The sequence below is a fragment of the Channa argus genome, chromosome 1, assembly GCF_033026475.1.
Source record: "Channa argus isolate prfri chromosome 1, Channa argus male v1.0, whole genome shotgun sequence".
NCBI classification, from domain to species: domain Eukaryota; kingdom Metazoa; phylum Chordata; class Actinopteri; order Anabantiformes; family Channidae; genus Channa; species Channa argus.
In genome coordinates, this window is record NC_090197.1 from 49,586,591 (window position 1) to 49,610,519 (window position 23,929).

General features: G+C 40.2%; 1 protein-coding gene across 3 annotated transcripts in view; it reads right to left on the minus strand.

Annotated features, from left to right (window-relative positions):
* The window catches only part of thada (THADA armadillo repeat containing), an 87,416-nt gene that overhangs the window by 11,853 nt on the left and 51,634 nt on the right, over positions 1–23,929 (minus strand). For all 3 annotated transcript variants that reach the window (XM_067529360.1, XM_067529379.1, XM_067529367.1), the window contains 7 exons: positions 19,107–19,210; positions 15,071–15,153; positions 7,576–7,946; positions 3,970–4,094; positions 1,889–1,961; positions 887–1,037; positions 593–715 (listed from right to left, as the gene is read on the minus strand). In XM_067529360.1, coding sequence (XP_067385461.1) covers positions 593–715; positions 887–1,037; positions 1,889–1,961; positions 3,970–4,094; positions 7,576–7,946; positions 15,071–15,153; positions 19,107–19,210 — 1,030 coding nt within the window. The remainder of the gene's footprint in view (positions 1–592; positions 716–886; positions 1,038–1,888; positions 1,962–3,969; positions 4,095–7,575; positions 7,947–15,070; positions 15,154–19,106; positions 19,211–23,929) is intronic.

The following is a 23,929-nucleotide window of genomic DNA, read 5'->3' on the forward strand; positions in this document are numbered from 1 at the left end:
GCGACAGACACAATAAAAGTGACTCCTGGCAGAAAGCTGGGAAAATACGGGAAGTAAGTGTTGCGGGGGGGGACTTTTGTGGAGGGTGGGGGTGTGTGTCTATCTGTGTGAGCAGATGGACACACACAGATAGTACCCCCCCACCCCACCCCACCCAAACTTTTCAATTGTGCATCCAAACTGCTAAACTAGAATTAGCATCCTGCATTCCAGGAATACTCCCCAACCCTTAACAAGATATGATGTCATCAACCCATATAAACATCAGCATGTGTTTGTGGTGTTTTAATGTTAGTGGATGCCTGTTTATACATGTGTGTACATATGTGTTTCAAAGGGTTTTCAAACATCACTGGTGTTTTATAACTTCTTATAACTGTATAACTTACATCTGAGGTTGTCTGTCCAAGTGTTACCATATTATTCCTATGCAAGTTAATATTTGTGTGTTGGCTTGTTCATCTATTAAAAATATACCTAACCAGTTTGACACACATTTACAATGGTCCACTGGTTAGTTTGCAGGGACATGTTCATGCATAATTCTGAGTGTGTGGGGGAAGTCATTCCCATCTTGGCAGCGAGTGTGTACCTTTACTGAGCAGAGCTGCTGGTACGTTAGTGATAAAGTCAGAGGCTGCATCTCGGACTTCCTGGTCTTCATCCTGCAGCAGTATGAACAGACTCCTCCACAGAGAAACTGTAGTGGACAGACCTGACACAACCACACAATAAAATAAGCGCAAACTGCAGTAAAATGGCGCAGTTGATTTTTGCAAGATGTTCCTTTTTTTTTTTTAATCACAAACCCAAATTTTTAATTTTCTTCACTTGAAAGTGTCATTTCGGAAGTGTTGGAGCCTGTTGTTTCAACACGGACACTCACCCATTGGCAGATGACGACTTATCAGCAGTGAGTCTGTACAACTGACCAACACTTTGGCCGCCATTAGCTTCACTTCCACTGGTTGGTCCTCGCTGCAGCACGAGCACACCAGCTCCCCCCATTGACCTAAACAAGACACTGCACTTGAACCCTACATGAAAAATGTAAGAAAAATAAATTAATCTCGACACAAAAAGCTTCTTACAGGCTTCTTTGTGAGAAAACAACTGTAAGAATCACAAATAAGTATTTTACAGAGGGGCTGGGTGATATAGTTAAAATCAATAATGTTATATATACTGTAACAAAACAGTAAATTAAAGTAAAGTTTTAATTTATCAACAGCTTGGACCTTCTTTAGAGTCTTGCTAGATAAGCATCACCATCTTTTTCTTTCGTTTGTGTCTAACATGTCATTTTTGTTTCTAAATGAACTTTGCTAACTTGAATGTCCACAACCTTCCAAGCATTCCTCTGAATAAATCACATGAACTGAGATTTATTTATTTATTTTTTTAAGATATTTTAAGTTGGGGTCTAAAAAAAAAAAAAGCAGAATATGAACTAATAATATTACTGATAGCCCTGTTCCAGCCATTACTACAAGACAATGCAATAATTTCTGTTATTATTGACACCTCTGTTTGACAATCAAAATATAGCTGTGATGTAATTGTTTTATGACACAGAGCTGGAATGTACAACTTATACTAATATGTTGTAGTTTTCCCCACAGTTGAGGCTTTAGTCTGTGGAAAACCGAAGCGCTAGACATTTGTTCACAAGGATCACATCTGTTAAATATGAGATATATTTTCTTTTCACTTTGTAAAATGTCCTCAGTTTGGTGACAGGGCTGCATTAAGCTAAGCTATTAGCAACACATAAAATGAAACAGCACAAGGCTGGTGTTCGGTTGTAACAGCCTGAACTTCTTATGTGTGCGTTTCTTAATCTTTTTTACTTCTAAGCTTGCCAACTGAGACGTAAATGAATCTTTACCTTCAGGTCACAGTTCACCAGCTGAACCACCAGTTGAGAGAGCAGGGTCAGGGCAGCACAGTGGAGTTCCACACTGAAACACAAGAACAAATACTTCCAAATGTTGTCTATGAGCTTGACTGATTTAAGTTTTTCTTGTTCATGCTATAAGATGGATTCTTTAAAACAATGGTTTAAGGACAAAGTGTGTTGTACATTGTACACGTTTATCTCTGAGATTGTGATTTTTGTAAAACTTTTCGTGGATCTTAAAGCATCTCTGCTTCACTCTCCAATGCAATACAATGAAGATCAATGGAATATTATGTGAGATGTGTAGAAGTAATTGAGTAAAAGCCGTTTTGCGAAACTACCCTTTAATTTCCCACATTAGTAGAATGAGAGGATGAAACGAATAATGTGCTTTTCAGGCCACTCTTTGGAAACCATTGCACACACAACGCTCTAGTGCTGTCGACTACACACACACACACATCACTCAACTGTATTGACTTACAATCCATAAAAGAAGTGTGCTGGTACTCACCAGTACATAATGGGTCACAAAACACCAAGTGCCATTCAATCACACGACAGACAAGGGCAACCAGCAACCCAATCTCATCCTTGTGTGGCTCTAATCATAACCCTGGGGCCACTCCAAAGGGAAAGTGGATCCCTGGGTCCAGAAATTGTGGCCAGGAAAAGGCTTTAAGGGGCTAAAAGCCTTTGTAATCCAATCCTCATTCAAGCCAGTATTCTCTTGTCAGGGTGTGAAAAGTACAGCAGTGGCTTGTCAAGGAAGGTGAGTGTGCTTGTGTGTGTGTGTCTGTTCATGCATGTCAAAGGGCTTACAGTACACATGCGCGTGTGCGTGCGCGTGGTGAGACTGATCTTATGATTCATGAACATGTAAGCTCTCGCGAAAATAGTGGTCTGAGCCAGACAGGTGAGAATAATCTAATGTAGGACTAATGTGCTGATGATGGCCTTTAAGCCACAAATATCAGCTTTCAAAAACATGTACGGTTTTGTTTTCGCTCTCTCTCTATAACACACACACACACACACGTCGAAAACAGACCAGCTCACTCCGAAAAACCCAGGTGCAGGGTCAAGGTGCAGCCAGTGAACCTGTGTGCTTCTTCCTACATGGACGCTGGCTCTGGATGAGGGCCTGACAGCATGCCTGCCACAGCGGCGTGAAGGCTCTTTCATAAGTGGAGAGAGCCCAAAAAAAAAAAACAAGGAAACGATGGAGGGCGAGTGGAGTGTGTGGTTGAATCTTTTGTGTATAGACAGTCATTCAAACCCTATTTCTAGTGTGCAGTTAACATTTAAAATTTGTTAATTTGCTATTGTTCTTTCAGTCCATCTGACATAAGTTTGGAACTCTGATGTGTATTTGCATAGCTTCCTCCTTGTCTAACAGAGTTATATTTCTCAGTGAAGAGGTGGGCCGGGTAAAGTGACCAAAGGTTGTCTTAAGCACAAGCCCATGTGGCTATATTGAACATGGTAGCATGATGGTTTTCACGCAGTGCCGACTAAAAGCTCAAAGGTACCTGCACATTTAGCAGTGTCCTCTGCCCTGAGACCCCGGAGTCTGGGGAATTCAGACAATAATACGTACTGCAAATGGTGGATGATCTAAATTCTTGTCAATCTTTTGTTAAGACACGTCCGTTTTGAAATGATTGATAATTCCCTTATTAGGTTTGGCACAGAGTGGGAAGCCAGAATGATCTTTGCTTGTACAGACTGAGTCTTTGGTAGATGCTCCTTTTATGTGCAGTCATGAACCCATTCACATGTTGCCAATTAACTTTCTAATTTTGGAATCATCCAGATTGATGTTACCTGAGTATTTTAGGTTTGAACCTTAATTTTCCTTGTCCCAGCTGTTTAGGTGTGTGTTGCAGGCATCAGATAAAATAAAAAACAAACAGCAGATTTTAGTTATTATTGCATTTTGGAAAACGGTCCCAACTTCTCTGGGACTATGATTTGTAACTTCTATGATGTCTTAACCTCTTAACAATGGATGTAAATTCCAATCTGGAACATCTGCCTACTAAATGTATGAGTGTGTGTCCTCTGACCTGTGAACAAAGTTTTGTGCCAGTGTGAGGAGGTGCAGCAGAACCTCCTCCTTAGACAGAATCTTGGCACCATCCCTCCATTGAAGCTCACCACTGGAGCATAATACACTGAGCACCTGAAGGACCTGAGAGGAGCAAGTACAGGCAGAGAAAAAGAGAATGTCAGAAGAGTAAAAGATACGGATGAAGTCACTCCTGTTAACCTTCAACTCTCGCTCTCAGACACACACATGCACACGCACACACGCACAGTTATAGGGCTACTGCTAAGGAAAGTTGCTCAATGCCATCCATCAACACAGCTTTGGTGTCCTCTCTGCAGAACAGCTGGCAAGTTGCCCCATGGGTATTTTTACCACACCGGTCAGATCCTCCCTACACACACCCTAACCACGGGGTACACAGCTGCCTTACTCTCACTGTCACACAACACATACATATATGCATGTCTATGGATGCTGATGAGTACACGTGTGCACAAAACAAAACATGTAATTCATTGTTTCAATCTATCCCTCAATGCAAAGTAACACAATCCTTGAATCATTAAGCTTAACATCCTAGTCATGGTTTTCACAGCCATCCCTCCCTACTGCGTCCCTATCCTTCCCAAGCTGTCTCCTTGCCTGGTCCCTGCTCCAGAGAGGGAGGCAACTGACCAAGCCAGAGGAGCAAAAGGACTTGCTTTTCCATGGCATGAGACCCCTGTTAAAGAAAAAAAAAACATCCAGCTGCGAGCACATGTTGACATTCCTCCTGCATATCTCAATGATTATTATTTCTTTCTAACCCGATATTAGAGCTTTAAAGTAAAGCTGGCTTTGAAGGATCGCTGTGGGTGGAGAGCAGGGTGAGTGGGCACATGCAGTGTCTGTGTGTAAACTGTGTGTTTGTGTGTCACACTGTATACTTGTAAATGCGAGCAGTAAAAAGACAAGGTAGCAAGGTAGATCTCCCATCTCACTGATAGTGACAGTGTTCTGATAGATCTATCAAACAGAATAAGGTGATTCAATCATGTACTGCTAAGCTAATCAGGCAGGATTACAGGAGCTGTTCTCATTTAACCTTTTAGTTCATTGCTACACTTATTAATAAACAACTTTAAAGGGTCACTAAACAATTTAAATGTACATTTTATGATATAAATACTGGACTGTAAAATAATGTAATTTGGTTTAGACCCACTGGGAATTGTCAACAATGACTGAAGAAAACAAAAAAACAAAACCAACTTTCTAATGCACTGTTAGAATCCGGTGGTTCTTTTAAATAACTAATAAACTTCAATCAGTCCTATCAATCATATGGGCCTGTAATGCCGCGCCATTGTCATTTGTTTTCCAACTGCTGTTCTACATTTGCAAAAACGTCCCCCTTTATTTTCAACAGTATGTTTTTTTTTTTTTTGCAGTATCATTTCTTCATTTCTGTTATTACAACTGTTTCACTGTTCCCAGCAACTCATCTATGTGCCCTAGCCCCAGTGCAGCTGGTCTGACCATCTCAGCTGCTTTTACAACCTGTTTTAATGAGCTTCTGTCTTGCAACACACTGGACTGCCCACATGCTCAAATATACACAGTCACAGGAAAACATGCCAACTCAGGCGTAAACGCGTACAGCCTTTCATAGCTGTGACTTGCAAAATAAACAGTGATGCCCACCCTGCATGAACAGACATATAAAAGTTCAAATCTAGGCAGCTTGCACCGTGGTGCTGTCTGCTCTTATTCTTTTTTAGCCCTGACACTTTCAATGTGTTGCTGCTTTGCACTTGTATTTGATGATGTCAGAGGCAGCAAGTCAAACCATAAAAGAAAAACCGACCAGAACAGTGCTGACCAATTACTTTTCACCAACTGACCTTTATTTAAAATAAAAAATAAAAAAAAAGACCCCAAAATCATGTTAAAAGAACAGAAAAAAAAAAAGCCAAATTCACATAAGACATCAGTTGCTCTTCAAGTTCCATAAACAGTTGGTAGTAAGTCAGAACAAAAAAAGATACAGTAATTTTTTACAGACTAGGCCTGTCTTCTTCAAACATTCTCCAATCACTGCTAGTAACTGGGATGAAAGTAAACTTATGACTAAAAACACTCAATACATAACATTAGTCATTCACGAAGCCCCCTGATTACTTTTAGGGGAGTGTATCATTTCACTGTTTAGTGATATTAAAAGCCACAAAGTGCGAATTATAGTAATTGAGTTTGTAGTTTCAGACAGCAGATAATTATCAAAAGCTTTAGTAATATGTTTTGTCATTTGGCTCCCATAAGCATCCTGCTCAGTGTTCAGGACAATAATTTAATTGAGTGATCTCATCTGCCACAAAAACTATTAAACTTTTGTCAAAAAAAATGTATCTTTAGCTCAGTGTCATTAAAGGTTAGAAAATCACTTCCCCCACAGAATTTGTGCACATCTCACTGTCTGGTGAGTAACTATAAACTGTCTGTGGTGAGAGAGTGTGGTTTAAAAACGTAGGCTAATTCTGATTTTTTACAGTTTGTATACTCACTGCCCTGCCGTGCTTCTGAATGACTTTTACAGACTACTGCCACCTGTTGGTATGAAGAGTTATTTCACCTCATGTACAGTAATCTTTGCAGTGTCTTCACGTGCCACTTTTTGGCCCAGACAAAAGAAATGTTTTTTAGTCACTGCTAGATCTTTGATGTCGACTTCAACTACTTTGGGAATCTTGATGGATTGCTTCTAGATTTAATAGGACCTTAAGTGACCTTTATGTCTTGAATAAGGACGGAAGATGGACGATTGGAACAATCATCAGCAGCTAGAATAGCAGAGCATCATTACTGCCTTGGCCAAACTGCTCATCTCCCAGAATGCTTCAGTAAACGTGCTATGGCAACTAGCCCGTTGAGTTGGCGTGTCCTTGGCTTATTGGAGGCTCCACTTAATGGGGCAGACACTTTAAACATTAATGGCTTGGCCTGTAAAGCAGTGACTGGCAAAGAATGCACACATACACCCCCCAAACGGAAAAAAAAAAAAGGTTAAAAAAAAACAAAAAAAACAGCACAATTCAAACACACACCAGTCTGGAGCAGTCACCTCTTGAAGACTGTTAATGACAGGAGACAGAGCAGGACAGAGCAAGGCTGCTGGCTGCCTGTCCTCACTTTATGAACAGGCTGAAATACAACTTTCTGTCCCCAAAGAGGAAGTAGGCCACATTTACCCTTCCAAAACCTGTTAAGAGTGAGAGCCTACCAAACCTCTCATCAGTGTATATAAGTGAGTGACAAAACGAGTGAGTCAGCTCATTGCCAGTGTGCTTGGCATGTCCTGATGCGGCCGATTAGCCTCTCACGCAAAGCCTCTGCCAGATGAATTTGGACATTTTACCAATTTGCAGCAAATATCGCTATGGTTCAGAGAAAATGTGGTAAATAAAATGCTGAGAGAACATTGAGAACTTTATGTCTTCAGTTTTACAGACTGACACTGAGAAAAACCTATTATCATGTACAGTATAAACCACCATCTATAACAATCAGACACATACTTTGCTCTCTAACAAACAAATGCACCTCCTATAGTGTTTTTCTTGTGTATGTGTGTGTGTGTTCCCACCTTGGCCAGACACTGAGGGTGTTTCTCATGAAGAGCCTGGCTGGTCAGGTTAGAGAGGGTGGTCTCATCCAGCCACTGAGGTCTCCTTTTCTCTACTTTCTCCTCAAGCAGCCTCTTCAGAACCCCTTGCACTGCCACCACCCTCACCTCATACTGTGGGCACTGCAGTAGGCACTGGAGCAACTGGGTTGTCAAGTGGGGGCCCCCCCAGAGTTGAGGGATCTCCACACTAGCACTGAGGGCCACCTTGGCCAGGCTGAGCAGGCAGTGGGTGCTGCCAGGCCCAAAGGTGGCAGAACTGTTTGGGACGACCAGGTCTGAGGCCATCAGGACAGACAGAGTCTTCTGACGGAGCTTAGCCACCTCTGAATCTGACAAAGACACAAATTGTTAAATGATCAAATGAAAATGTCTTTTAAAATTTAAAAATGTTTGTCCTGAACATTTAAACATGGTTATTTCTGATAGTAATCCCATTAAACATGTTAATTTAATACTCAGATTTCTCCTTGTTTTACAGCAGAAAAGAAGAAAAATACTGTAATTATTATTTATAAATGTTCTTTCTTGTTCTGCGTTCGTTCTTTTTTTTCTTTTTAATTATTAGTGTGTGCAGCTGAGTACTGTGAATGCCATTATTTTAACAGATGAGCTGTGACCCCAAATGTTACACATTCCGTGGCTTTAGCTACACTATTTCCTTTAATGTACAATATCCAAGTAATGTTTGGATCCCTATTAAAGCAGGTTCTGTTTTTATGACACCATTGTTTCACCCGTACGGGACTTGACAGCACGTTGGAATCCTGACTGATTTGTAGCATTTTATTTATTTACATCAGCAGTGGAGAAAAAAAACAGGATCAGTGAGTGATAGTGACAGATTTTTAGATTTGTATTAAACCTAACACAGGGGTTTTGCTCAGGAGTTTTATTTGTTTCATATTTAAGTCAATAAAAGATATTACGCCGATATGAGTTCATTAGGTACATAAAGTCAAGTTAGACCGTGTCATCACAACAGTAATTCCCAGTAGTATGTTATCTTCAGATGAATCTAACCTCACTACAGGACAAACACACACACACACACAGACACAGTCTTTTGTGAAGTGAACAGATGCAGACAACAGGCCTGACTCAAGAAGCCAGTGACTTCTGTTCCTTTCTATTTTGACTTTTATAGGAAAGGCTGTGTCAGTGTCTGTTTGGAAATGACCGTGGCTGTGCCAGACCAGCCACCTGTGAACATACACCCTTGAGGAGCAATGGACACACAAATAAACACACACACACACACACACACACACACACACACACACCCTCTGAAATCTAAGTATAATCCAGAGCCAGGGCAACTGTAGAGTAATGTAATGCCATGCTGAAGCTGTGCTCCTCCCTACAGGTTTGCTCCAAGACACCACACAGACCTCGCTTTGACAGCCAACTCAATTAGTTTAACACACACACGCACGCACACACACACACACAAAAATGCTTTTAAAAACAGTGCAACTCAAGCTACCCCTGCAGCGCCCTTCAAAATGTGGCTTGACAAAAGAGCGGGAAAAGCTGCATTCCTGCATAGATGGGCCAGGTTACTGTGGAGATGGAGCAGGTTACTATGGAACCTGATCCTCAATAGGGGGGCTCCAGGGCCAAATGAGCATAGCCTAATGGTTATAATGGGGGGCAGGCAAGCAGAAATGACACAGATGATGAAGGAAGGAAAGAGAGGGGAGGCTGACTGAAGTAAAATGAAAGCGTGTCAGAGAGAAAATGGTTGTCTGTCACAAGGGAACAGGGTGTGTGAGTGTGAGAAAGTGTTACACAAGCACGGTGCTTTTAGCTTGTCGAAGACTGATGCATTCAACTGTGCCCATGGTTCTGATTAATACCGAATTTCTACAGGAAATAACTCAAACGTCATTAGTCAGGGCTGCTTTGAAATATTATCTTTAATAAAAATTTGCACGGGGGGGCTTCGTGATGATGCTTTCTCTCAGCAAATGGAAGGAATTCCGGTGAAGGCCACTTCAGTGTAATTTTTCATGTCTGATCATAAATAGCCATTGTTCCCCCACAGCTGTGTTTATGACATTTGTGTCACTTGCAAACCTGCAGCAGGAATGTGTCCAGGTCATAATCATTATTGGATATTTAAGGCTACGCTGGGATGAGGCCTGGCTCAGTGGAATACAATAAAGAAAAGCTTTAAAACTGTTTGGTTATTAAACACTGTTTTAGTGAACCACAAAGATTTAGACTTCTATAAACAGCCACGCTATGGTTTCGAGGGAAGGCATTGTTGCCCCCCACCAAAAGAAAACCCATAAAAAAAAAAAAAATCCATACAAATACTAATCCTAATACAAATACAAATTTATGCACAAACCATGAGACCTCAACTTTTGAGTTTGTAAGAAAATACTGCTATTCCATTCAGTTTAAAGCCAATTAGCTAAATATGCTAAAGCAAGAGCACAAATGGTACCTATACTTTAGAATGACAGTACTGTGACTGTGTCCAGTTTTGTTTCTTTTGAGAACAGCAAAGTGCAGAATACTGTGGCTCACAAGACAAAGCTATCACAATTAAAACATATCATACTACAGGTCTCCAGTTTATTAAGCTTTCCTGGACATCAGGCCTTAAAGCTGTCAAACTGGAGAAGAGTAGTGGGACATGATTTTATTTTGACAGATTCGGCACCGTCATTGTCAGTATCCTTAAACCGACATTTAATTTAACCCACCACTGGGCTCAAATACAAGCCCACAGCTTGGCTTTTAAGGTGATGAAGGCTGGAAGGAAATGAAGGGCTCTCACTTCCATGGAAAGACTTAGACACAGTGCCCAAGTGCTTTAAGCCAATTCAGTGTAGTGGCGTTTAGGCAACACATCACAAATAATGTAAACAAACAAACAAACACACACACAAACAACAACACACAAACAAACAAAACTGAGGCTTGAGATGAAAAGATAAGCTGGCAAGAAGAATGACCCTGACAACCAACAGTTTCTGTCAACAGTGGCTCAGGTTGATTGTAACCATATGAACAAATTACGTTAAGTCAAACAGCAAAATACAAGCAAATCCTCAAAAAAAGAAAAAAAAAAAGAAAGAAAAAAGAAATATTACATCTTATTTGTTAGTTTTTTGCGGGATATTAATACTGTTATCTGACAGAAATTAGAGCAAACTAACTGAACTTACATAGTAAGTGCTATGTACCAAATTAAGTTATGTTAGCCAGTTAGTTGACATCATAAAAAAAGATTTTGGCTAATGTTAGTATCTAAAGTTCCTTGGTAGCTATATGAGCTCGAGCTGTCTTTGCTCATAATGTGATCTTCTGATCAAAACTGCCAAAGTAAACATTAAGCAGGTAAATGTGCAGACAAATGAATATGTTTAATGTTCCATATAAAAGCAAATGGGAAATGTGGGAAATGTAGATTCAAATTACATGGTTGGTCACGTTTTGAAGAGGCTTTGGAGGTTCTCTGTAATCTCTCTGTCCGTGAGTAGAAGAAAGGAGCTGTGCTAAATGTGAAATGTTTCACAGCACAAGTTATAATAAATATTTAAATATTTGGCTGAAATAAACATATATTTAGTGGTTTAAATGAAGATACTGTAGATAACCAACCGCATTTGATCTGCGGTGTGTAACAGTGGCTCAACTGCTTAATCAAGTCCAACAACACGGACATTTTAATACCTTGATTTTTGTTCTCCATTAGCTCGGTTTAAAGTCCACCGGCAGCAAAGACGCTTTGGTGCATTAAGCTACAAGCTCAACTAGACACTTGCACATGCAAGCACACAGCTGGATTTCCCATCAGCTTCCACCATCATTACCCAAACTGTGAAAAACAAACCCCAGACACTCTGTGTGTGTGGGTCTGAAATTGTGAGAGTGCTGATGGAGATTTACAATTTACGGGGGTCCCACCCTTTAAATACCCTGATTGCTCTGAAAAATAATTTAGCCTATTATATAAGTTCATATGGTTTAGTGTTGACTGTTCATGAGCAGTACATTATTCTTCACACCACACGGGTACATGGTTAACTTATCCTCAACTAAAATACCTAAAAGTGAAACAAATGGTATTCAACATCCATACTTTTTTTAAGGTATTGAAGTTACAGTATCGCTGTATCCACAGAAAAGGCATAACTAAAACTGAAGACTGAAATGAACAGAAGCTGATCTCATAGTCTCAGAAGAACATTAACTGTTCGCATTATATTTTACCATCATCATCAGCTACTGGGAAACACTGAAAATACACTAATGCTTCAAAGGCTGGATTTTCCACTCTGTGTGTGTGTGTGTGTGAGTCTCTTCCTCTACTTCTTCCCATTTTACTGGCATTGCTGCAGAGGAACAGAGGGCAGAGAGAGAAACAAGACAAGGGGGCTGTTTTTATGACTCTGCATGAATCAAAGGGCTGTGGCAGAGAAATGTCCTTGCGCTCTCTCTCTCTCTCTCTCTCTCTCTCTCTCTCTCACTCACACACACTAACACAGGCCTGTGTTCAGAGCTGAGAAGAACTGGCTGTTAAATGCAACGTTCTTTTTTTTAATGCATAAAAAAAAAAGTATTAATATTGAAACGGACGACTGTTTACCTCTTTTAGCCATTGTGCCAAGAATTCTTAAGAGCATGCTGCTTTCATATGAACGCGCTCAACCTGTGGCTTTTTAACTCAACATCTGATTAGTCTGCAAACTTGCAATTACACAACAGATAAAGAGTGGGGGATTAGAAAAGAGTTGTAGAAGAATGGAGGAAAAGAAAGACAGACCAGCCGAGGGGTTTAACGGGAGAGAGAGGGTGAGAAACGAAACCAAAGACAGACTTATGATAATAACAGACAAGCATTAGAGATGTGCGAGCTGCAGGGTGCTTATTTAGTTATGTAAGAAACAGAGCCAAGTCGGGCCAGGCTGAGTCCTCGTTCTACAGGCTTGTTTGGAGAAATCTTTGGTATTTCCAGTGTCAAGGCGAACATGTGTTCAGCACATGGCCCGACTAGAAACATAATTGCCTCCCCCCTCTGTACAGCACTACTCCATAAAATGGGTCATAGGCACAACCCCACCATCTGTCAGAGATCGCTCGCATTTGGTTTCACATTCCTCCACTGTGGAGACCCCGCCAATCTGCACACATGTGCAGGAGCCACATCACGTACACAGGACAGAATGCATACACACACACACACACACACACACACACACAAACACAGGTGGGGTGGGGTTTCTCTGATGTGCCCCAGAAATAAAGCTGACTTCTGTCAACAATCAGTCTAAATGGAGAGCGCAGCGGACAACCTCTACAGCAAACAGTGTGCGTGGTTGCCTGTTCAGGCGAGAACAAGTATTTCAAGTCAAATTCACAGCAAATGGAGGGAACACATTTGGTGTTTTCTCGGCCAGCAACTGGCCGTCATCAGCAAAAGACAAGATCATTTTCCCGAAGCAGACCAGCTTTTACACTCACTATGAAGCTGAAACATATATGTGAAAATGTTCCGTATCAATTATTTATTTCGACACGCACACATATATATGTTCACTGTTAGGTCTGTCTAAAGCTCCATACTGCTGTTCAAAATAGGAAAATGACGGGGCTTTTGCTGCTGTCAGTTTATAACTAATGTGTCTACCTCCTGGATAGAGTATATTTATAGTCTACAGACAGATTTTAGGACGACCGTTTAAGGGCTGTACGTTACCACAACTAAAACAACATGTGTGACAAATTACTTAATATTATGGTGAAGCAGATGAACGGCAGCTGCAACATCACGCTGAAATATTACATGCATCACATATTTCATTGTGATGTTACATCAGATGCATGCTTCTCTTGCTTTCCTGCTTAGTGTAGTTCAAATAAACTTTGTTTCGTATGATTTGTTTAGCGCTGCTGTGGATCTGCCAATCATTTTTCAAGGAAACACAGGTGACCAACAATTTGTAGTGTCCCTGAACACAAAACACTTCCAAGATGCCGCAGACCTGCAGCTCTAGATGCTACGCTGTTACTTTAATGTCAAACCCACTCAAAGAAACAAACAAAATGACAAATGTCCAATCCTGCTAACATTCTGAGTTTAGGGTACAGAAAAATATTCAATCAGCTTTTTAATTTGCTTGCCATTTAGAATATGTGACATACTATTCAGCTTAAGCTCTTAAAAAAAACATATCGAGGTCTGGAAAAATGATCAAAATCAGTATGTCAATATATCAGTTCTCATTCAATTATCTGATGTAAAACAACAAGATGTGTCTTAGAACATATTTTTACTTAAAAAAAAATACAATATTTGTAAAAAAGGTAATTTTTCATAAATTCAAAACTTAACCGCTATTTATTCAAATTACTGACCTTAAATTGTTAAGGAAATTATTCTGTCTGAAACTGTTTACAGAGGTCATATGTAAATGTACTTATATAGCTTTTCTACTTATTGGCACTCAAAGCACTTTACACTGCTTCTTATTCACCCATTCACACTCATACACCGATGGGTAAGCAACTAAGTTTGGGTTCGGTGTCCTACTCAAGGACACTTCGACATGTGACCCACAACTGCGAGATTGGTGGATGACCGCTCTACCTTCCTGTGCCACAGTCGCCTGTGTTTATACCAGATCACCTGGTATAAACATCAATAAATACAGAATTTAAAAAACACAGCAAAAGTCAAATAAAGTTAAAAATAAATAAAATCTTGGCTAGATAAAAATGAAATAGTTGGTAATTAATTATAAAAAAAAAATACAGAAATAGGTAAATAAAATCCAAGAGAATCAGGAAGGCTCTCTGAAAAAAGTATGTTTAAAAAAGAAAAAAATTAAAAAGGTTACTGATTGTCCTGATCAGATTTCTTGAGGTTCCAGAGCTTTGGAAGCTCTGGAGCTAAGTGCAAATGCTCTATCGCCGAGTTTTCAGCTGTACCTCAGGGACTGCAGGATCTCAAGCTACTGTATGAACAGGGTCATATGGAAATACGAGGTCAGATATACAGCTTAGGGAGATGCAACAAAGGTCAACAGCATCCTCAAACCAATTCTAAAACATACTTGGGAGCAACTGTAGAAGTGTGGTGTGGACACTTCTCCTTGTTCTAGTTAAAAGTCTTGCAGCTGAATTCTGCACAATCTGGAGATGATTATTAAATTTTTGGCCAAGGCAAGTGAAAATTTTTTAAATATTGCTGATGGGCCAAGATTTTTTGCAACAGGCAGAATGTGCTCCACCAGGGGACGAGTAGAAGGCAGGATCTGTTCTGCCATGTGCTGGGGGCCAATTACAACGATATTAGATTTTCTTGCATTGAACTGCAAAAACATTTTTGAGCCATTCAGCTTTTAATCTCACATTCAGAGACTGTTGACAGGAAGAGACACCTGTGTATCATCTGCGTAACATTGTATGACAAATGCTCCTTAGAATAACTGCTCACCTTCCAGAAGACTGATCTTCGAGCTGCACAAGCACAGCAACACATCTAGAAAGGCAGCTCTGGTCACCATACAGCGATTCTGACTGAAAAACAGAAACAAAAAGTGTTTTTCTATTTGATGGTTGAACATTGAATGGTTAGTTTTGCATTTGATCAAGCCCATAAAGCTCCAGAAAATAATTTTACAATAATTTTTAGTTTAATGCTGGAAGTTATATGAACTTCCAGCATTAAACTAAAAATTATTTTAAGAATATTTTACAAGGAAATCTCCCTTTTATTAGGGAGCCCGGTTAACCACTTAGTGAGTGAAAGTGAAAATAAAGATATAACTCTTAAGCCACTAGTTATAATTATATATTTTTCATTAAGATCACAGAGAGATTTTCTTCAGTCCATTAACATGCACCGTGCTTTCGTTTTTATTTTTGTTTGTTTTTTTTGTCTAACATACATCCACATGTCTACATCTTAAAACACATTTTTGAGGAATAATATAAATAAGAAGATATGCTGACTAATAAAAAACAGTTTTATCTAGTCACATCACTATTCTCATCATTTTGATTTGAACTTGTCATAGTATGAAAAGTATGTTTTTCATGTTTATCTTTTACAGTTGTTTTTAAAAATCAGTTTTAAACAGTTGTTAATGCTAACAATTATTTTTCTCTCACTATCACCACATCAATCATCTCTAAAGCACTTTGAATTACATGAACCTGCATGAAAGGATCTATACAAATGAAGTTTGACTGATTGGTAGTGAAATTAGAATTGGCTTCTTTGTATTTAAATAATAATTTGCCCATGCAGTGATGTCCAGTCGAGAATCATAGCTGTTTTTAATGTAGTGCCACCTGAGGGCGTGAAGATCAGGAGCATCAAGTTCTGATCTTTGGCCTTGTCCCTTGCGCACAGAGATTCCTACCAATTCTCTGAACCTTTTGATGATTATATCTTACTATTATTTACAATGAGTAACCTTTTTCTGAAAATGTGTTGCAGATTGGTGAACCTCTACCCATCTTTACATTCGAGAGGCTGTGTCTCTCTGAAATGCTCCTTTTATACCCAGTCATGTTACTGACCTGTTGCCAATGAACCTAATTAGTTTTCAAATGCGCCTCCATTTGTTTTTTTTTATTTGCACCTAATACATTTACAGCCTTTTGTTGCTTCAACTTTTTTGAGATGTGTTGCTTCCATCAAATTCAAAATGAGCCAATATTTTCCACGAAATGGTAAAATATCTCAGTTTCAATATCGGATATGTTGTTTATGTTCTACTAAATATAATATGGGTTGATAAGATTTGCAAATCATTGCATTCTTTTCTTATATACGCTTTACACATCGTTCCAACTTTTTTGAATTGGGGTTGTGTATTGTGTATCTAATTTTACCAATAGTCTTCACACTCTTGAAAACTAGCTATGTTAAATTTAGGATAAAGTCATTCAAAAACAAAAACAGTAAAACTGTTGTTGATCCTCTTAGTTCATGTGGTCCTCATAGGATGATAAGTAAGAACCTTGTAACTTTATATGTCAACCACTTTAAAACACCTGGGTTGACCTGAGTGCTGTACAGGTTAAAAAACCAAAAATTGACAGAAATAAAAACAGCACAAAAACTATACAATAAAACTAATAAACCAAATAACAATAAATAACAGACTCAGACTGTGTCAAAGGACAGTGAAAACAAGTTAAGTTTTAAAAAGGGATTTAAAAAACAAGCAAGGATGAAGCCTGTCTAATGTGCCAGGACAACTTGTTTCGGAACCACCGCAAAAGCTCGGCCCCCTCTGAGCGTGGGTTTAGTTTTTGGTACACTCAGGAGCAGCGGGTCAGCCGATCTTACCGACCGTGGTGGAACGTCTTTGAGCATTTGAATGCAGACAAACAACAAAAAGTTACTGTTATTAGTGGGTCAACAGCTCTCAAGATAAGATGTTGAATAGGACCAGAATTTGTTTGTTTGTGTTTAGTGGTGAATCCTTGAAGCCAACAATCTGGGTCCATCACATGCGATGCCCCCAGCTCTACAATTAGGGATTAAAGACTGTTTACTTTCAGCTTACACACTGAAAGCACTTTTAAAACTTTTTTAAATGAACTTTTTGTAGTTCTTAGAAGTGTAGCACACACATTTTGAGCGACCCTTTAGCTCCTACTTCAGAGCATGTGCTTTCTCAGCCAAATAGGAACTACGGCCTAAACAAACGTAAGCTGATTGGTTAAACCCTAAGTTGATGCAGCTGCAAGCAACAGAGAATTTGATCATTTATCATATGTTTCAGATGTTTTCAGTAGACTGGCATCTAAGGGCCCAGATTATTCTGTGGCTCATCAAATTATAATTTTGATCCTATCGCTTTAGTGAGTTTTTTAAAATATTATTTTCAGGTAAGTGATGATTTAGAAGGGGTGTTCAGTTTATGCAAAAATTTAAAAAAATTATCCAGATATCACAACATGGATGTCAGGACCGTTGACATTTTGTTGTGGTTTAAAGTTATAATTAATATTGGAAGATAATAGCTTGTGTTACTGCCTTTTGCTTGATGGGAAACCACATTTTTCAAATAACAAAAGTATGCAGAACCACCACAAGTCCATATAGGAATAACTAAACGCACGCATTGAACAGCCTGTGTCACTTGAGAGTTATTATTAATGGTGTAAATACAAACAGAAAAAAAAAAAAAGACCCTGAAGGTAAATAGTCCAGGGGGGAGCTCCCCAGTGGACAGTCCTTAGAACTACTGTCCCAACAGGATTACAGTATTACTGTTAGAGTGAAAATAAATGTGTTCTATGAGCCTACGTTTTGTGTGTGTGTGTGTGTGTGTGTGTAAGTTAAACAGCATGTGTGGGCAATGCAAAAGTGTGTGTTTAGTTTATGTGTGTGTTCAAAATCAAGGGTATGACCACAGCCCTGTCAAAAACCACAAGTGTGTGTGTGAGAACAAGGGAGACAGTGTGTGAGCCTGACGTAAAATTTTCATCACTTGGATATTAAAAACACACATGTGCATGCACATACACCAGACATATGATGGGGAACAGGGGTAAGGGCAGCGTAATTGTGTGTGTGTGTGTGTGTGTGTGTGTGTGTTTGGTTTAAGTGAGAACAGATTTGGGTAGGGATGAGTCCTGTGAAGTGGACTGAGTGTGTTTATGCGTAAAAGAATGTGAAGCAACATTATAAAATAAGCTGCGAGAGTAGGCTCCAAGCTGAATCATTAGATACCATTGGAGAAGCCCCCATACTTTAGGTTGGTACGGGGCCTGGTGTGCCACCACAAAGCCAAAGTAAAGTGCACCAAGCTACATGAGTGTATACAGTCATCCTTACGTTAAAGTCCAAAATGACAACACAGAGACTGTGTGAGGCCAAAACCATAACATTGACTCAGACCAGGCGAACAATGCATTCCATCGTTTTGGAAGGAGGCTGCTTCAAATTAGTGGTGTTCTGGACGAGAGGGGAGGTTTTCTTTTTCCAAAAACAGAGATCCTCTGACCTGTGATGTCCTTAGATCTGGGCGCCGGGCTCTGCAACGCTGCATGATCAAACAGACAGACTGTGGGCGTGCTCTGCTGAGCAAGAATTCGCCTCGTCATCTTAATAAAGGCTCATCAGTGTAGCCAAGCGGAGCTAGCGGGGCTAGTGTTGCTAACCCAATGACCCTGTGTTATCTGCTGTGGGCTTGAGCAAAGGGGAGACTGGAGACCCGGGCCTGACCTCAGCCAGGCAGGAGGGGGCGGGCAAAGTAATCTGTGACCCATCTAGAGACCTCAATCCTGGGTGAGATGACCAGAGGTAGAGGGAGGAGAGGGAGGGTGGGAGGTCTGCAGATGGGACAGCAGGCGGTCACTTTGAAATGGAAGCCTGGGCAGGACGTGAAGCGGACATGGCCAGGGAGGGGATGAATGGTGAGACAAGGAGCTATTTTTCTGGTGGGGGAGTTGGATAAGAATGAAGAATGCTTATCTGTGTGTGCATGCGTGTACATGTCTTGGATTACCGAGAGACGAGCCACATGCGCCGACAGAGAGCTTCGCCAATGCCATTTCCTGCTGGCAGAGGTCTGTGTGAGTCGCTCTGATAGGAGCGCAGCAAGAACACCACCTGCAATTACACAGATACACAATTACATGGATAAAGTGAAGAATAAAAACAAAACACTTAAATCCTGGACAGGAGAACTGTCCCGGTATGTGTAGTGGTGGCATGGTGGGGAACTGAATAGCACGGTCACATAACAGCAGTCTTGGGTTCAGCTGGGTCTTTTTACTTTGGGGGTCAGATGAACTAGATACTCTAAGTGACCTGTAGTGAATGTCCAGTGTGTACCCCACCTTTTACGCAAAATTAGATAAGACAAGCACCAACCCCCTACAACCCTGAACAGGTTAAGTCAGTCCATGTAATGCATGTGTGTTGTTAGCTTTGAACTGAGAGATGAAGTCTACCAATGCTTAACACGGTTTTTTATTTCAGCATTATTTTAAAATATCATCACCTCAAGGAGAATACTGAAGAATTTTGTGTGAGACTGAATACACATGTCTAAGTGGAAACTGTGGACTGAGCAGAAAAAATTAATCACTAAATTACACTGTATAGTGACAGATCAATAGTGAAGTTAGTGAACCCGGTTAGTTTGTATCTACATGTTTTTGTCAGAATTAAGGTGTTTAAAGTCTTAATTAATTTAGTTTCTTATGTTCCTGAGCAAAGGCTTCATCTGGATTAATCTCTCCAAATTGAATACAACACAATCCTATACTACATTATGTGGAAAGAAAATCCAAACTTTTTTTTTTTTTGCTGAAGATCAAGTCATTCTCTTCATTGTGGCTGATGTGACTGTGTGAGATTGAGCCAGTCAGTAGCAGGTGGACTGGTGGTTGGGAGTGTTCAGAGGCCAGGACGCAGGCTGGCTGGCTGGCTGGCTGGCTGGCTGGCTGGCTGGCTGGGGTGTGTATTCTGGGCTATGGTAAGTATACTCTTTAAGCCGGGGCCATGGCCACAGACCAGTAGGAAGCCATTCATTACGTTGTACAGGGAAGGCAACGTGGGGAAAAACCAGGCTGACCACGTAGCACCAAGCCTGGCCACTGAGTCCTGGCCTGCCCCTTCTCTTCTCCTGCAGTCTCCACGCCCAGGCAACACCCACTTGCTCACATAAACAGCTTCCACACCCCTGGGTGCTTCTTTCGCTCGCTGTCACTCTCTAAGGGCTTTTCCACCTACAAAGGAGCCAGTGCTGGAGCTCACTCCCAAACCAAATATTGAAGCTTTCCAAGTGAATCCACTGTCAAAATAAAAAAGAAAAGGCTCCAAAAGAGTCAGTCACACTTGAGGCAGTCTCTTTAAATATTTGCTGAGCTTATCATTCACTTCCACAAATCCCATGTGAATGACTTTTCCAAGAATGTGTGTCCAGTTTCTGTGTGAGCTTCAACTGGTTCAAGTCATGATTCACCTGTGGAAACCTTCAATCTGAAAGTTTACACATCTGTGCAACCGATTCAATGATCTTCTCATGCATCATGTGTTTGACAAGGGAGGAATCAATGATTCAGGCAGTGACCTTTCACCTTGTTTGTATAAACTACTGTTACCAGACTAGAATACCCTTGATAAGAGACATCGGACTTGAGACATCACCTATGTTTAGGTGACCAGCAGGACAACTTTGATGGATGAGGTTGGCAACCCTTAAAACCAATAAATAAATGAATATTAAAAAAAATAAATAAAAGTTTTTCCTCTCACTCTATACACACACACACACACACACAACTTTTTGTCGAGGGCAGAAAAGAGTCAAAATACAACCCCCCCCCCGAAAAAAAAAGACTATGCAAACAAAATAATTTGTGGAGTTCTGCAGTAAGTAAGCAGTCAGATTTTAGGATAGTTGGGAAGATACCAAAAAACCTGGATGGTGAATAATACAAATTCTGATTTGATGGTCGAGAGACATCATTGGATCTGGCCTTTAACTTCAACCCCAAAACAAGTTGGATCTGAGACTTGTTGTACTTTGAAGCTCGCTGAACTGTCAGCAGAAGCCCTAATACCAGCAGTAGTTCTAGTGTCAAAGACAGAGTCCCATGTCTTTATTCTCTCACCCTGCTCTTCCCAGCTACACCTCAGCCACCGGGTTGGGAAGTCCCTGCATGGGAGTCTCAACCGGCTCAATCCAGCCCGGCATGGAGAAAACCGGAATATTTATAGAAAATGCAGCCTCCCTGTTCCTCCTCCCAGAGGCCGAGTACAAACTATACCACATGTGGGAGGAGATGCTGGGATTGGATCAAGCAATGGAAGATGATAAGACAGAGGCACTGGCACCTGGTGCACGATCAGTTCTGGTAATAAAGACTTTGCCTAAATGTGACATTTTTCAGGTGTTTTTCCTTATTTTATTTATTCTTATCACCATTATAAGCCACCGGCATTCAATGAAAACTACAACAACACTTCTTCTAACCTAAATACTATGATTTAAGTGAATTCAATTTAAAAATGTTTACGCTGCCGTTTGATATTTTATTGTAAACCAAGTTTCTGTTTAGATTTAGTGTTTCTCACCAAATCCAGACTGTGTATCCAATTATGCCAGAGCTCTGAAAGATCTGACTGCAGTGTTTGTAGTTTAACATATTTTTGGTAGGTTGCTTTACATTTCAGGAATATTCAGTAAAAATTTCTGTTTGGTTTTTTGTGACAACCATCCTTGAAAACAGTTTGGATAAAAAGGTTGAAGACAAATTGCTCATTATATACAAAACATTTATAATCACTCCATTTTATTTCTTTATTTTCATAATTCTAATTGTTAAAGCAGCATTAGTATCTTATACTATGTTCATTAGCAAGGCGCTTCCTATGTCTTACTGGTGTTTGTGGCTGGGCAGGAGCTCTATGCAGGTTTATCGTAGCATTTTTCTCTGAAAACAGCTGCCTCCATCTGCTGGAAATACAGTTTGCTAGAATGGTGACATTTCACCAAGTTGTGGGTTATAAAACCAAAAGAAATGAGAGACAGAAGAATGCTCAGAGGAGGCCAGAACTGCAGGACTTTGTCGTATGAGTTTCCAATGTGTTGCCCATCACCTTTCAAAGTCAAATTATTTAATAATTACTAGAAATATTATGGCCAGTGCAGCTTTAATACCATGATATGCATTATACTATATGACTACTTTAGAGATCAAACTGCCTTTAGAGCTTCGGGTTGGAAAAAAAATAAAATTGCCACAACAGTGCTAAAAATGAAAAATATCAAAACCTATTTGTACACGATGTTCTCAATGAGGCATTTAAGTGCTTGTCTGTGTTTTTCAGTATGCAAGTGTGTGTGTGTTGCAACAAGCCTTACTCCTCTTTTGGGCCTGATAAAAATAGTGGTGGTGGATGTGAGGTCCCTCCAGACTCTGTTATCAGGCTGCCCTGCTGTCCCTCCCACTGCCGCAACCACAGACTGACCACACACTGCAAAAAGTGTGCTCGCATACACACACAGACACACACACACACACACACACACACACATATAGCGCAAACCATTGCACATCAATTCTTGCTTCGGTCCAGTGAAACACATGCACAACAAACATATAAATCGCTGTTCACAAAGGACCAGAGAGGGGTTAGGCAAAATGTGTAAGTGCGCAGTTACACAAATGCTAAAGCTAATTATAAAAAGAAACAAACGTGCTCACTTACTCTAAATAGTAAATGCAAATGGGCATGATGACCAAGTAATTTAATGATGTGTACATGCAAGAAATGTTTTAATACATCTTAGACAAATGTTAGAACAATGGTTCTCAGCAAGCCACCAGGGAGCTGTATGGTATATTCATTATGTCCAGAGAACCATTAACAACGAGTTGACTATGTGCATGGATAATGCTTGGGAATTTTTGCAAACTCATTAGTTCAGCTGCTTCTGATTCCTAAAGTTCTGATTGGATTTATGGCAATTCTCAACTCAAAGCAAAGACTGAAGTGCATTATATTGTGTACGGATGTTCCGAACCCACTTTTTAACAGACTCAGTGCAAGTACTTACATTTTAGCACTCGCTCATACGGAGTCCAATTGCAAGTAAACTTTTAGAATGAGTAGCTGGACAGTAAAATCCTCATCCATCTGTGCAGTTGAGCCAATCCTGCGAGAATGGCAATTCTGAAATCACTGCTTAAATGTTTTTAGAAGTCTTTTGAAAAAAAAAAGAAAAAAAAAAGGTTAGTTTCTCTGCCTTATTTATTTCACTTATTTGACTTTTGTTGCAGTGTGTGTTGCTGAGCCATTGATATGTTAGCGTCACACTTTGGGGGTCTGATTTCCTTAGATTGGCTGTTGGTGATAGGAAACAGAGTATTTACTAAAATCCTCCACCGATGCCTTGCAAAAGTTATTATCGAGCCACTTAAATGTTTACTTTCAAGGTGGAGATGAACTACTAGCTTGCCACAGCAAGTACTAAGTGCTGTACGTTGCAATGTGTGCTTGCAGTTAAGTTCCAACTTTCATCATGGCTTCTTTGTTCCTTAGAAAAAGAACGATGATCGGAAAACGGTAGGGAAGAATAGATCTGGGGAAATAAACTGCTGTCAGAGAAAAAGAGATGGTGATACTCCTAATTCTCAGATATCCTTGTCCTCTTTGTTTTGCTCTCATTTAGCTTCTGTTGTGGAAATACAGAGAGGATTACATCCATAATGTTGGCCCTCCTCAAAGCACCACAGGCCATAGCTTTATTACTTCTGCCCTGTGCCAGGCATTGTGGGCCATGGCTGTTCTTGACATGTGTTGAGAGCAGAGTCT